At 40.9% G+C, this 14367-nt stretch overlaps 1 protein-coding gene across 2 annotated transcripts in view; it reads left to right on the plus strand.

The window, feature by feature from the left end:
* NSUN6 (NOP2/Sun RNA methyltransferase 6) overlaps positions 1 to 14367 on the plus strand; it is a 31747-nt gene extending 17380 nt beyond the window's left edge. Inside the window, exons 7-11 of one of the 2 annotated variants that reach the window (XM_004605481.2) lie at positions 2402 to 2521; positions 5879 to 6023; positions 8536 to 8684; positions 11707 to 11832; positions 13944 to 14367. In XM_004605481.2, the coding sequence (XP_004605538.2) occupies positions 2402 to 2521; positions 5879 to 6023; positions 8536 to 8684; positions 11707 to 11832; positions 13944 to 14165 (762 nt within the window). In that variant the 3' untranslated portion in view covers positions 14166 to 14367. The remainder of the gene's footprint in view (positions 1 to 2401; positions 2522 to 5878; positions 6024 to 8535; positions 8685 to 11706; positions 11833 to 13943) is intronic. The other variant, XM_055147058.1, reaches the window with a different exon arrangement.

Raw genomic sequence — 14367 nt, forward strand, 5'->3', positions numbered from 1 at the left:
TACCCCTGGCGGTGCTCAGGGGACCATATGGGATGCTGGGAATCGAACCCGGGTCAGCCGCATGCAAGGCAAATGCCCTACCCGCTCTGCTATTGCTTTAGCCCCTCAACTGAATTTTTAACAACCCTTTTTCTATTTCTTTTGCCCATGATGCTTTAATAGCTTCTTGTGGTTGTTGCTTTTCCTGGAGATTCTTAATCTTTACTGGTGTGGTGTGTGTGTGCTTGTATTTACATATAAATGGTCTCTTTGTAACCTGGAATAAAGTTCGAATGATTTTCTAATGGGTTTTTGTCAAGCAGTTATCAGTTGCTGTGAGAGATAAGCAATTAATTTTTTATACCCAGGCTATTACATTCTTTCATATGGGGGCCAAAGAGATAATATAGTGGGGGATGGCGCTTGCCTTAAACCTTGGACCAGGGTTCAATGCCTGGTGCTCCGTATGGTCTCCCAAGCCCACCATGAGTGATCCCTGAGCACTGCTAGGTATTGGCCAAATCTAAACAAAATTCTTCCATGTGTATTTTCTCATTTGGTTTGTTACTAGTCTGCTGGTTAGATGGTTTTTAATTTTTTTTATATTTATTTATTTGTTATGGGCTGGAGCAATAGCACAGCGGTAGGGCATTCGCCTTTCATGCGGCCGACCCGTGTTTGATTCCTCCGCCCCTCTCGGAGAGCCCGGCAAGCTACCCATGGCGTATTGGATATGCCAAAAACAGTAACAATAAATCTCACAATGAGAGATGATACTGGTGCCCGCTCGAACAAATCGATGAGCAACAGGACGACAGTGACAGTGACTATTTATTTGTTGGTTTTGTCGCCATGCCTGGCAGTGCTAGGGCTTTCTCCTGACCCTGCATTCAGGGATCACTCCTGGTGGTGCTCTGGGGACCATATGGAGTGCCGGGGACTGAACCCAGTTTGGTCGTTTGCAGGGCAAATGCTCTGCCTGCTATTCTATTCTCTCTGGCCCCCAGATGTTGTTTTATGGCCAAATGAAGTGTATTTGGCAAGTGCATCTGTTAGGGTTCTTGAGCAAGGCCTTTCATGTAGTAGCATCTGGTTGCTAACCCGAGTTCAGATGCTCTTTACTTCCTCTTCTGCTTGCTGTTTAACCAAAAGTCAACTGGCATCAGTTCTGCTGTCTCATTTTGTCATCTTTCTCACCTTTGAGCTTCAGTTTAGAAGTAGTGTTTTGGGATTCATGTACTATTGTAGTTCTTGAGGACATGCTAATAGATGTAAATGTGGGAATGAGTTCAGACCTTTAAACTTGAAAAAAACTTGTTCTATGCTTGTTAGCTTCTACTTTTTTTTCTTGCTAAGTAATTTAAAAGATGAATTATTATGTGATATCATTCTATCATTTAAGTTTACAGCAATACTAAGAATGAATTAATGATGTCATATCACTTGTTGCTATACATAAGCAGTCTTCAGGTGATGTACTGTCATTCTGTTTGTGATTATAAATCAGAACTGACCAAGATGGTTTTTTTTTACATTTTAAATTTTTTTTCAGTGATGAGAAAATGGCAATGTAAACACGTCTATAGAGTGGCATTAGCAACTTTAGATGGGGTTTCTTACAAGAGAGTTAGATGGGAAGCACTTGAAATTACAAAGTTGCATAAATTTTCTGAAAAAAGACCTAAGGCTTACTTATTTTTCTAAGTGATCTTAGGTGTTCGAATACTGACAATCATTGAATTTAGAATTTAGAAAGAGCAGTATGCTTTTAATTTTGTTTAATTGGTTGCCGAATTGGTTTCAGAAATGTGTCACTGTCACTGTCATCCCGTTGCTCATTGATTTGTTCGAGCGGGCACCAGTAACGTCTCTCATTGTAAGACTTATTGTTACTGTTTTTGGCATATCCAATACACCACGGGTAGCTTTCCAGGCTCTGCTGTGTGGGCGAGATACTCACAGTAGCTTGCCGGGCTCTCTGAGAGGGGCAGAGGAATCAAACACGGGTTGGCCTCGTGAAAGGTCAGAAATGTGTAGTGTGTGTAAATATCCTATGAAATTTTAGGTCCTTTTAGGAAATGGTAATCTTCTTGACACTCGTATATTTACAAAGCGTGTACTCTGGGACTCTAGAGATAGCACCACAGGGAAGGTCGTTGCCTTGCATGCAGCCAACTTGGATTTGATTTTTGGCATCTTATATGGTCCTCCAAGCCCTGCTAGGCTGACCCCTGAGCACAGATCCAGTAGTAAGCTCTGAGTATTGCTGAGAGTGGCCCAAAACAAATAAACAAAAAAACCGAAATTGCACACTCTAGCACAGGATGCTGTATGGGATCACTTCCAAAGACTTCTTTCTGTTTTCTGTCTCTAAAAGTTTGAATGGTTTCATGTCATTGATAATTTTTGTTTTTTCTTACAGAATTTGCCATCTGCTGTTGTAACTCATGTTTTGGATCCTCAACCTGGAGAGAAGATTCTGGATTTGTGTGCAGCACCTGGAGGCAAAACAACACACATTGCCACGCTAATGCGTGATGAGGTAAGTCTGTTCAGAGTGAAATTAGTGAGGAACGGGGACTGCCTGGACTTCATAGACATCTGGTGTTCAGATGCTTCAGGTTCAGGCATATGTAGACTGCTTAGTTCTCAGCCACCTATTAAGCTCAGTAGAGAATTGCCGTTTGTGAAGACTGTCTCAGGACCTTGCATCCCATGTCTGCTCTTATAATTTAGAATAAACTTCTTCCCTCATAAAATTAAAATTAACTAAAATTAGGTGGTGTTTTCATGTTCTTAAGAGACTTGACAGTTGCTTAAACTGTTAATTTCAACACTACAAATTAATTTGGTAGTACCCAATTAAAGTTGTAAAACATACATACAAATATATACACAGATATGTATCCATTATGTATGTTGTGTAGTCTTAGTGGTACTTAGAAACCTTACTTGGCTTAATTGTACAGCTGACTTCATTGTCGCAAAATATTGATAAGTCTGTCCTTGAACTTTAGTTTAGATTTAATTGCTTTTTTCCTATGTATCTTTTTTCATATGCGTTTTCTATCTTCGGGGCTGGTGTTATGTTTTCAAACTCAGCTTGGCCTTGTAACCAATCAGTATTTCATTGAGATTCTTCAAGAATGATGTAGCGGGTGGTAGAGATAGCTCAATCAGTTGGAGCGCAGGCTTTACACACAGGAAGCCTGAGTTCAACCTCTGACATTACAGAGTCCCCTGAGACCCACGCTGGGAGTAACCCCTAAAGCATTGCTGGGTGTGTCCCCGAAGCCAAGAAAATAATAGTATTGCCAGTAGCTAATTCCACCCCCCCCCCGATAATGCTAACTGAATGGTTTCAAAAATCTTATTGCATACTAATATCTTTTGCAATAACTTCCTTGATCTGAAGCCAGATTTTAATTGACAGATTCAACAGGTTATTAGTGTGTACCAATTACTGGGGATTTAGTAGTAAACTGTAGCAATGTTGCACTGTCCTCCCGTTGTTCATCAACGGGATTTGCTCGTGAGCACCAGTAACGTCGCCATTGTGAGACTTGTTGTTACTGTTTTTGGCATATCAAATATGCCACGGGTAGTTTGCCAGGCTCTGCTGTGCTCTCCAAGAGGGATGGAGGAACTGAACCCGGGTGGGAACATGCAAGGTAAATGCCCTACCTCTCGTGCTATTGCTCTAGTCTTATATACTAAACAGAAGGCAGATTATAGACAAGTCAGTGGACAGGGATTGTGATTGGGGCTGTGGTGACAAGGAAGGAAGGTAGCAGAGGGAAGGGCAGAGGCTCTATTTACCAACAGAATCAGTGTCCTTGCTGCTCCCTCTCCCCAGTGTCAGATGGTGGAATTTAGCAGCCGATCCTTTTTTTTTCTTTTTGGGTCACACCTGGCAATGCACAGGGGTTACTCCTGGCTCTGAGCTCAGGAATTCTGCCTGGCGATGCTTGGGAATCGAACCCTGGTTGGCTGCATGCAAGGTAAATGCCCTATCCGCTGTGCTCTCACTTCAGCCCCAGCTGATCCATTTTTGATCTACATGTGATGATTCTTAAGTCAGTGAAGTGAGTTACACAGGAAATAAGTAACAGGATCATTTACTCTGACAAGATGAAGTTGTAATTTTTATTTTCTCTTTTTTGTTTTTGCTTTTGGGCTGTACCTGGCTTTATTCAGAGTCTACCCTGACTCTCCACTCAGGGATCACTCCTGGCAGGACTTGGGGAACCCTGTGTAGTGCTGGGGATCAAACCAGGTCAGCAGCATGCAAGAAAGATTCTTACCTGTTGTACTACTCTCCAGCCCCCAAATCATAGGTTTTTCAGTAGTGCAAATTATTTTCATTATCCAAAGGCATCTAATGAAAACTCACTTTCACTTTAGTCGTTTTTTGGGGTTTTTGTTGTTGTTGTTTGGGTTTTTTTTTTTTTTTTTTTGCTTTTTTTTCACGCCTGGCAATGCTCAGGAGTTTCTCCTTCCTGGCTCTGCATTCAAGAATTACTCCTGGCAGTGCTCAGGGGAATATGGGATGCTGGGAATTGAACCTGGGTCAGCTGCGTGCAAGGCAAACGCCCTACCTGCTGTGCTATCTCTCCAGCCCCTCGCTTTAGTCTTTAACCAACACATTTAGACTTCCTTAAAATAAAATGTCACATACTGGAGGTTGAAATGTTAATACTGAAATATATCTTCTCAAGTGAATACATTGAAAGATAAAATTTACTATCTTGTGCTATTGGCCTCACACACCCATTTGCAGTAGCAGTAACTGATGACTAGCCTTAAGTGATTAGAAAAATTGCCTAATAGAAAAGATATTTTGTTGTGGCCAGGAAAATAGTGCAAACTCGGTCCAACATGATCATCCCAGCAGCTCTGAGTGTGATCTCAGAGCCTACTGCTGCCTAGGGTGACCTCATTCCCAAGTGTTCTGGGTGCGGTCGCCATATTTTAAAAAATTATTATTTGAATTTGAGGGGAATTAAATCATTTGTTCATTAGAATGAATTGGCTTACGTGTTTACATTCTTTGTTCAAAAATAATTTAAGGTGTGGGGCTAAGGAGATGGTTTAGGGTTTAGAAGATGAGTCCTGGGTTTGATTCCTGGTACTGCAAACACCACTGGGTATTACGCCCTCCCACAATCCCCTCCAAAAAGAATTTAAGTTGTTAACAGTAGAAATTTTGAGGTGAAATACTTTATTTTACCACAACATAAAATTAATGCAAAATAGAAAGGATATTAATGGCATGTAATGCAAATGGCTTTTCAGGTTTTTTGTTGTTTTTTTTTAAAGATTGCAAGCACATTTTGTTTGTTCTGCAGCGTTGGGGATTGCAGTTGAGGGCTTCACACATACTAGGCAAGTGCCTGTCCATTGAGCTTCATTCCTCACCCCACAAACCTAGTTTTTTATTTTGAGTTTTGTTGATCAAAGTAGCTGGACCTTAGAAGAAAAGCATATAGAAAGAATGTGGTTGTTGGGTTATTTTGTTTGTTTTGTTTTATTTTGTTTTTGGTTAGGGTGGGGGGAAGTTTTTTGGACCTGAAATGCTCAGGTGTTACTCCTGGCTCTAAACTCAGGAATTATTACCTGGCTGTGCTTGGGGGACCATGTGAGATGCTGGGGAGTGAACTGAGGTCAGGTTCATGCAAGGTCTGCGCCCTACTCGCCTGTACTATCACTCCAGCCCCCAAAATGTGTTTTTAAAACAGAAGGACTAAGTATCTGATAAAAATTTAATATATGCATTTTGTTAATTCAGCTTCAAAAGTAGGATTAGGAGGAATGTGGAGAATTAATTTTTTATTAGTTTTTGCTCATTAATTTTCATAATTGCTTTATATTTACACTTTTTTCTCTTTTTTTTTTTTAGGGAAAAGTGATAGCACTGGATAAGATATCTAACAAAGTGGACAAAATAAAGCAAAATGCTGTATTGTTGGGGCTAAATTCCATTAGAGCATTTTGCTTTGATGGAACAAAGGCACTTAAACATGATATGGTTAAGGACACAGAAGGTGAGTAAATTATCTTTTAAAGACTTTTAATCATTGACTTTTCCAGATAGATTTCATTATCATTGTTTTAGCCCCCAGGTATCTTTAGAACTTTGAACCTTTGGCAAAGAACTAAGCTATTTTGTCTACAATAGTTACCATTTTGCTTATCAGTCATTTTGCTTTTTAACTTCATCTTCAGGTAATTATCTCTGAATATGAAGTTTTTGATAAAGCGGTATCATCCCCTAAGCCTTGGTCTATACTCTGTTCTTAACATATTTGACATTAGTTCATATTACATCTCAGAAAACTTCTGAGATGTAATACGAGTCTTTCGGTTTTATGATTTCTGATTTATTTTGTTTTCTTCATTTTTTTCTTGAAGAATGTGATATGAATTAGGAAGGGAGAAAAAACTGCCATGTATCTAGTTTCCAATAAAAGGTTACATTCTTTAAATCATTATCTGTTTCTCTTTGTTTCTTTGTTTAGATTTTATTTTATCTAAATATTTGAGAAATTTGCCTATTTTAATGAACGAGTGAGCATTATTCTTCTCAGAACGTGTATTAGTTAATTTGAGTAAAAATGGCTTTAAAATGCTGTGGGGGTCGAAGAGATAACTTAGTGGATTGAGTGCATGCTTTGCATGGTGGAAGCCCAGGTTTGATCCCTGCTCCCACTTGGTCTTCTGAGCAACACTGCGAGTGACCACTGGGCACAGAGCTGGATGAAGCTCAATGATGTAAACCAGCCAGAAGAGGATAAATATACCGCATGATTTCACTTATAATGAGGTTACTAGAGTATGTGTGTTAGACATAATAGGTTACTAGGAGACCCTGAGTCTCATCAGATGCAGTCCCCATACAAATAGGAATAAAATAGATAAATGACTGTAGAAAATTTTTTTTTTCTTTTTGGGTCACACGTGGCGATGCACAGGGGTTGCTCCTGGCTCTGCACTCAGGAATTACTCCTGCCGGTGCTCAGAGGACCATATGGGATGCTGGGAATCGAACCCGGGTCAGCCGCGTGCAAGGCAAACGCCCTACCCACTGTGCTATCGCTCCAGCCCCGACTGTAGAAATAGTTTTGATTCCCTACTCCCTTATGGATTGCCACAGAGAAAAATACTCTTTTTAACTGTTTAGTTTTCCTGTATGAAAACTGTTGTTCAAATGGTAATTAAGGGGGCTGGAATGATAGTACAGCAGGTAGGGCGTTTGCCTTGCTGACTCGGGTTCAATCCCCGGCATCCGATATGGTCCCCTGAGCAATACCAGAAGTAATTCCTGAGTGCAGAGCCAGGAGTAACCCCTGAACATGGCTGGGTGTAACCCAGAAAAGAAAAAAAAATCGTTAATAGTGAAAACAACTCAATTTAATTCATTACCATACCATTACTGAAACTGTTGTTAGGATAGCAGTTTTCACATGTCTATGAATGTATGTAATCTTACAAACAAAGTAGGGATTAGGATTAGACCAGTCAAGATAGAGGGATAATCAGTCTTTGTTGCTATGAGACAGTCTAATAAATAACCTGGCATAATCAGTTACTGCTTTTTTTTTTTTTTACTCATCACATGATAATGTAATGAGTATTGGTAATGTCTGATTAAAAAAAAAAGACAACAGTTCAAAAATGGAGTCACTTGTACTAATAACCGTAATCACTAAATGGAGATTACTAAGAGCTAACTAATTTAATTGAATTTTTTGTTTGTGTGTTTGGTTCTGCAGTGAGAGATCACTGATAACAGGCTTGGGATAATATGAGGTGCCAGAGATCAAACTTGTGTCAGCTGTGTACACGAAAGCACCCTACCAGCTCTACTATATCTCCAGCCCCACTTAATTAAATTTTGGCCTCAAACATAACGTTTGATCTGGCAATTTGAAATTAGCTAATCAGCACTAGTGAGGTTTCTGACCTGATTGTTCAATTTTCTCCTTGCAAAGGTGACCGTGTTTGAAATAATCCACTGTCTCTACAGCTCTTTGGAGTGACTTTCTCCTTGCCAAATCACTGTTGCCTGATTTTATGAATTATGGAGTATTAGATCTTTAAATTTACTCAGATGAATTTTGTTTCATTTTGGGGCCACACCTTTTCGCACTCAGGGCTTCCTCCTTGCTCTGTGCTCAGGGATCAGTTCTGGTGGTGCTTGGGACTTATTAAATAGAGTCCCATACAGTCCCATATAGTCCCAGGGATCACCAAGAAGTGTCAGCTTCCTGAAAAGACTAGAATTAATTAGAAGTTTGAGCTCTGATGAGTTGCAACTTCTGACATTAGGGATATAATGTCTCATTGAATTTGGTTTTATAATCCTCAACTATGAAAATCACATTCTGAATCTTTTTATATAGGAAATCTCTACTGAATGTAGTCAATTAGTTTCATCTGTTGAAGGGGAAAAAATGTTTTTTATTTTCCTATGCCAGATGATGAATGATATAAAAGCTGCTTCTGATAATGCATCTATCGTAGGGTGCACAACAAGTGTCTTGATTCTTTCCCTAGAAGAACCTCCATTTTCACCAGAATCCTTTGACCGGATTCTTCTTGATGCACCCTGCAGTGGCCTCGGACAAAGACCAAACATGGCTTATACTTGGACTTTAAAGGAGGTGACTTCGTATCCGCCATTACAGAGAAAGCTTTTTACAGTGGTAGGTGATAATACTACTCTGATAGTTAAAAAAAAATGAAAAATTGTACTCAGCAGCAATTATTCAGTTACTTAGATGTGGAAATAATCCAGTTATTAGTCAGCAGCTGAATGAAAGCAAAGTTCTGTATTAACATACTTAGGAGTGAAAGTCTGTGTGGATGAAGTTATACTAAGTGATGCAAGCCAGCCAGAAAAAGATAAATATTATATGATTACACTTACAGTGAGGTTACTTTAATAGGTTACTTTAATACTTATTGAAACAGGAAGTTGGATAGAATTCATTAGGGGACTGGAGAGAGTTCCCTGGGTAGTTGTGTCCAGAATTTTGGTCTGGGACAGTAACAAAAGTTATACAAGTAGATAGTGGTGATGATTATGTAACAGTGTGAGTATATTTAATGCCACCAAATTGGGTTATTGAAATGGTAAATTCCATGTGTGTGTTTTTTTTTTTTTTATTAATCATGCAGCGAACCCCCCAGAAGACCTAGTTTTGAATGCAGGGAGTTTTTCTTTATTTGATCCAGCCTTTAATCCAGAGGTTCTCAAATTTATTTGACCTATGGTCCTTCTTTCTGGAAAAAAAAATTGTTTGGTGACCCCCCCTAGAAATCCACCTTCTTTAAGTGATCATATATAGAAATGGCCCCTTATTCCCTGCCTCTGCACCCAAGGCTGTATTGTCTGTCACCCTTTGTATCATTCTAATGCCCATTGCTCCTTCAGCAGGTGGTATCACTCATTTCCGAAATACAATACGGCAGCTTTTCTGCTCAGACACTGAAATTTGAGCATTTTGCTTTCTCCTAGGAAACTGCTGTTAATAATTGGTAGTTACTAATTGGTGTTAAAAAATGGCATAAGATAAATTTCCCTTCTTCAAAACAAACATTCTTGATCATCTTAGATAGCAAATTGGAAGTGGATAGTTCTTGACTCAAATGTTTTGTAGGCAGACGCTGTGGGTTTGATCCCTGGCACCACAAGGTTTTCCTGGGCATTCCTGGATGTAGCCTTGGAGGCCCATGAGAACTGCTTGGGAGACCAAATAAAAGAATAGAGCAGATATACCACTTGCTGGGTGTAAGCCAAGAATGTGGGCTTAGAATCAAACACATCTTGATTGCAGACTTGATTCCTCAATTTAAGTGATTTGAGGAACATTGGTTTCCATAGCTAGGGAGTGTGGGTAGTAGTTTTAATAAAATGGGTTCCCTTTGGGGCCAGAGAGATAGTGCAGCACATAAGGCCTTGGCACAGCCTACCTGGATTCAAACTCTGGCACCACTTCTAGTACCCCAAGTACAGCCAGGAGTTATCCCCGAGCATCGAGCCATAAATAAGCCCTAGTACAGCCAGCTGTGACCCAAACCTTCCCACCCCAGATAGAAGATAAAAAAAAATTTGTAAAGGGTTACCTTTTGGAGATAGTGAACTTACCTTGTGTTTGTTGTAAGTAGAATGAGGAAAATCTATATAAAATGCCTAAAATAATTACTGACCATAGTAACAAAACCTAAATTTTAACCAGCTTACTGTGTTTAAGATCTGTGTTATGAGTGTAATATATACTTGGAAAATCAAACTTGTTATTTGGTATACTTTTTGTGTATACTCCTTTTTTTTTGTTTTTGGGTCACACCTGATGGTACTCAGGGGCTACTCCTGGTTCTGCACCCAGGAATTACTCCTGACGGTGCTTGGGGGCTAGAAGGGATGCCAGGAATTGAACCCTGGTTGGCTGCATACAGAGCAAGCACCTAACCCTCGTTCTATCTTTCCGTCCTCAGTTTTTTGATGCATTTTCTGGACATATTCATTGAGCACCTTCTGCATCCTAATATACTAGTCTAGATACTAACAATACAATAGTGAAAAGTCAACAGTCCCTGCCTTTATTCATGGGCTTTCTGTTATAACTGGGGTGGAAAATCAGTAGGTGAGAAAGCTAATATTATAAGGCAATAGTCGTATGGAGCAAACTGGAAATGAAAGGAAGCCTTGGAGTGCTGAATTAGAGTAGTTGTACTTTTACATGGTGGCAGTGGGAGAAGGGCATAGCTGAAACAGTGGCATCTACGCAAAGGTAAGATTATGAGGGGACAGGAATGCAGAGAATCTGGCAGGCTGCCCGAGCATGGGGGCACAGCTCTTGAGGTGGGAGTGTGCCCTGCACGTTCCAGAGTGGCAGAGCCCACTGTAGGAAAAGTCGAGTGAGCACCATGTACCAAGAGGGGTCAGAAAGGCCAGAGGCCTGCTCTGGCCTGGAAAGTCACCACTTTGGCTATGAATCCAAGGAGAGTGAAGGGCACTTCAAGGGGTTCTGAGCTGAGAAGTGACAAGTTTTCAAAGGGCTGCTCTGACTGCTGTATTGAAAATAGATCACCGAGGGTCAGAGAAGGACACGTGTCAATCAAGTAGGAGACTGTTGCAACAATCCAGGCAAAAGATAATGAGACTTGGCTCAAACGATGGCAGAGGGAATGGTGATTACTGCCAAAATTCTTGTAATATTTTGAGGATAGAGCTGGTAGCATGTGCTGGGGTGGGGTGGAAATGTGTGCTACGTGTGTGTGAGGAAGAAACAGGCAGATTGAGAATGCTGGAGTAGTGTGAGCACCAGGCCTGGGAATCTGGAAGGTCGGGAAGACATCTGTGGCTTTCAGAGGAAACCGAGATGTTCATCTTGGGACCTATCAAGTTTGATGGTAGGAAATTGTGAAGTGTTTGATTCTATAATGGAGGGACTTCAGCAGGTTGTCTGTCCTAAATATGTGAGTGTATAGTTTCACATCAAAATGGCATTTAAATGCAGTGGGGTTGAATGATCGAGTTTGGGAAAGTCTTGGTCCAGAGGACCATATAGCAGGTCCAAGACCGTTAAATCACTCTCGTTTAGAACGAAGTAGAGAAAAAGGAGTCATACAGGACATCAATTAAGCGACCCTCAAACACTGCCCCTATCAAATGCCTTGAGCAGTGTTTGGGTCTTGTGATGTGATCTCACTTTCCTTTAGGCCGTTCAGCTGCTGAAACCAGGGGGCGTGCTGGTCTATAGCACATGCACTATCACCCTGGCAGAGAACGAGGAGCAAGTTGCCTGGGCCCTCGCCAAGTTTCCTTGCCTTCAGCTTCAGCCTCAGGTAAGAATAGTTTCAAATCTTTCAGGGCACTGTGAAAAATCACAGCAAGTTAAGTGTGGTGATAAGCACAGGGTGTTACAGGAGGAAATATGCCAGACAAGATTTCTGAAGCAAATTCACCAATGAACAAGAACATTTCTTGGATTATATCCATGTTAGTCTGCTGCGAGAGTGTTCAATGTCCTCACCAAGTCTTTCCTCTGCCTTCATTCATTGCCATTGGGTTCAAGTGCCACTGAGATCAGATAATGTGCATTTACTCATGTTTCTTTTATTTGTGGCTTTTTTTCCCTATTACTGAGAGCTTGTTTTTACAAAGTTGTGTTTATTTTTTCCCTCCCTCTCCTAGATTTTTCTGACATGGAAATACTGAACATTTTTTCTCATGTAACATCAAAGTTCAAACAGGCTTTAATTACCAGTATATCAAAAAACAAGTGGGTGGGATGAGGGGTTGTTCAGGATGATTTCTACTTACTGTTTCGTACCAAAAAAAAAAAAAAAAAGCTTGCCACTTAAGAAGCCTAGCATTGGTTTTCTGTTAGGTTATTATTATTCTTTTCTTTCTTTTTTGTTTGTTTGCCTGTTTGTTTTTTAGGCCAAACTAGGCAGTGCCCAGGGCTTACTCCTGGCACTATACTCAGGGATCACTCCTGGAGGTGTTTGGGCGACCGTGTGGGGTGCCAGGGATTAAACCTGGGTTGGCTGATCAGGGCAAGTGCCCTAACTGCTGTATTGTCACTCCAGCTGCTCTGTTACTATTTATGATTAGAGCTTTAGTCCATACTTGAGATTGTTTAGCTCTGTAATAATGCTCACATTCAGATAAATTGAACATCTAATTTTTGTACCTTCTCAGACTGAATCTAGAGGTAATTAGAATATATAAAAAAGGATTCAGAGGGGCCGGAGCGATAGCACAGCGGGTAGGGCATTTGCCTTGCACGCGGCCGACCCGGGTTCGATCCCCGGCATCCCATATGGTCCCCCAAGCACTGCCAGGAGTAATTCCTGAGTGCAAAGCAAGGAGTAACCCCTGAGCATCGCTGGGTGTGACCCAAAAAGCAAAAAAAAAAAAAAAAAAAAAATTCAGAGTTAATTTCTGGACTAAGAAATTAAGATAATTATAGATGAAAGTAACAGTTCAGAATTCCCTTGGAATTTGTGTGTATGTCCACGCACATACTCAGTATATACCTTACAGATACCACACATGTCATCATTGTCATCATTTATATCTACAAAAGATGAGTCAGTTAGTAAGCAGTGTATTTTGTCGGGTGAGTGTTTGAAAATTTATGGTAACACGAACTTGTCTGTGAAATGCTGACATAATTCAAATTCTAGATCTGTTGGTAATACTGGTTTGCAGTTCCTGTGCTTCTGTATTTCTCAAAGTGCTGATGTGACCTTAATATATGGATCTCTTTTTAATATTTATAGCACATTAAAAAATAAGTCCAAGGGACTGGCGGTATAGTATAGTATAGTTTACCTAGGGCGTTTGCCTTGTACACAGCCAACTCAGCTTTGATCCTTGGCATCCCCTGAGCACCTCCAGGAGTAATTCCTGAGTGCAGAGCCAGGAATAACCGTGAGCATCACCGATATGATCTAAAAAGCCAAAAAAAAAATTTTTTTTAAATCCAGTTAGTATGGTGTTCAAGAGAAGAATCTGTTGATGCCTGGGGAGCTCCTGTCAGTTTGGGGCAATATGATAAGGCTCCTTTGTATCTTCTGTTATTGATGATGGTGGTCGGGCCCGTGTATTGAGTACTCACTATGTGCCAGGCACGACCCCACCTTCTTAAAGCCTCATAACAGAGTTTATCACGTACTTTAGGCCATGGCAGAGCTGGAATTGGGCTCTGTGTGTTTCTAGCAATGATGGGAATTGGGTGCTCATTTACCTGGTGCCTTTCCCTCAGTTTTTCCACTTGACTGTTTTAGTGAGCAAATAGCATTTGCATCCCACAGAAATTAAGGATACTTTCATTCCTTCCTCTCTAGAATTTGTGGTGGTTGCAGTCCAGTTTGCCTTATAACGTCCATGTACACAGGCACTCTCTGGATAGGATGCTTGCTCACACTGGCTCATTTTCTCCAAACAGGAGCCACAGCTCGGAGGCGCAGGAATGATGGGAGCTGGACTGTCATCCGAACACTTGAAACAGCTGCAGCGATTTGATCCCTCTGCTGTGCCATTGCAGGACACTGACATCGAGTCTCTCGGGGAGGCCAGCCGGGACGACCTGATCCGACTGGCAAATAAGGACTGCATAGGCTTTTTTATTGCAAAATTCCTAAAATGTGAAAGCTCAGAGGAGGCTTAGGAAACATCATCTGTGGGTTTGTTAGGGTTTCTTGTGTGGCTGTGTTTGTTTTGGAGCCACACCTGGCTCTGTGCTCAGAGATCACTCCTGGCGGGGTTTGGGCCATCATATGGGATGCCAGGAATCGAACCCAGGTTAGCCATGTGCAAGGCAAGTGCTAACACTTTCACTTCAGCCCTGTTTTTTGTTTGTTTGTTTGTTT

This window comes from Sorex araneus, chromosome 9 (assembly GCF_027595985.1).
Source record: "Sorex araneus isolate mSorAra2 chromosome 9, mSorAra2.pri, whole genome shotgun sequence".
In the NCBI taxonomy this organism is placed as follows: domain Eukaryota; kingdom Metazoa; phylum Chordata; class Mammalia; order Eulipotyphla; family Soricidae; genus Sorex; species Sorex araneus.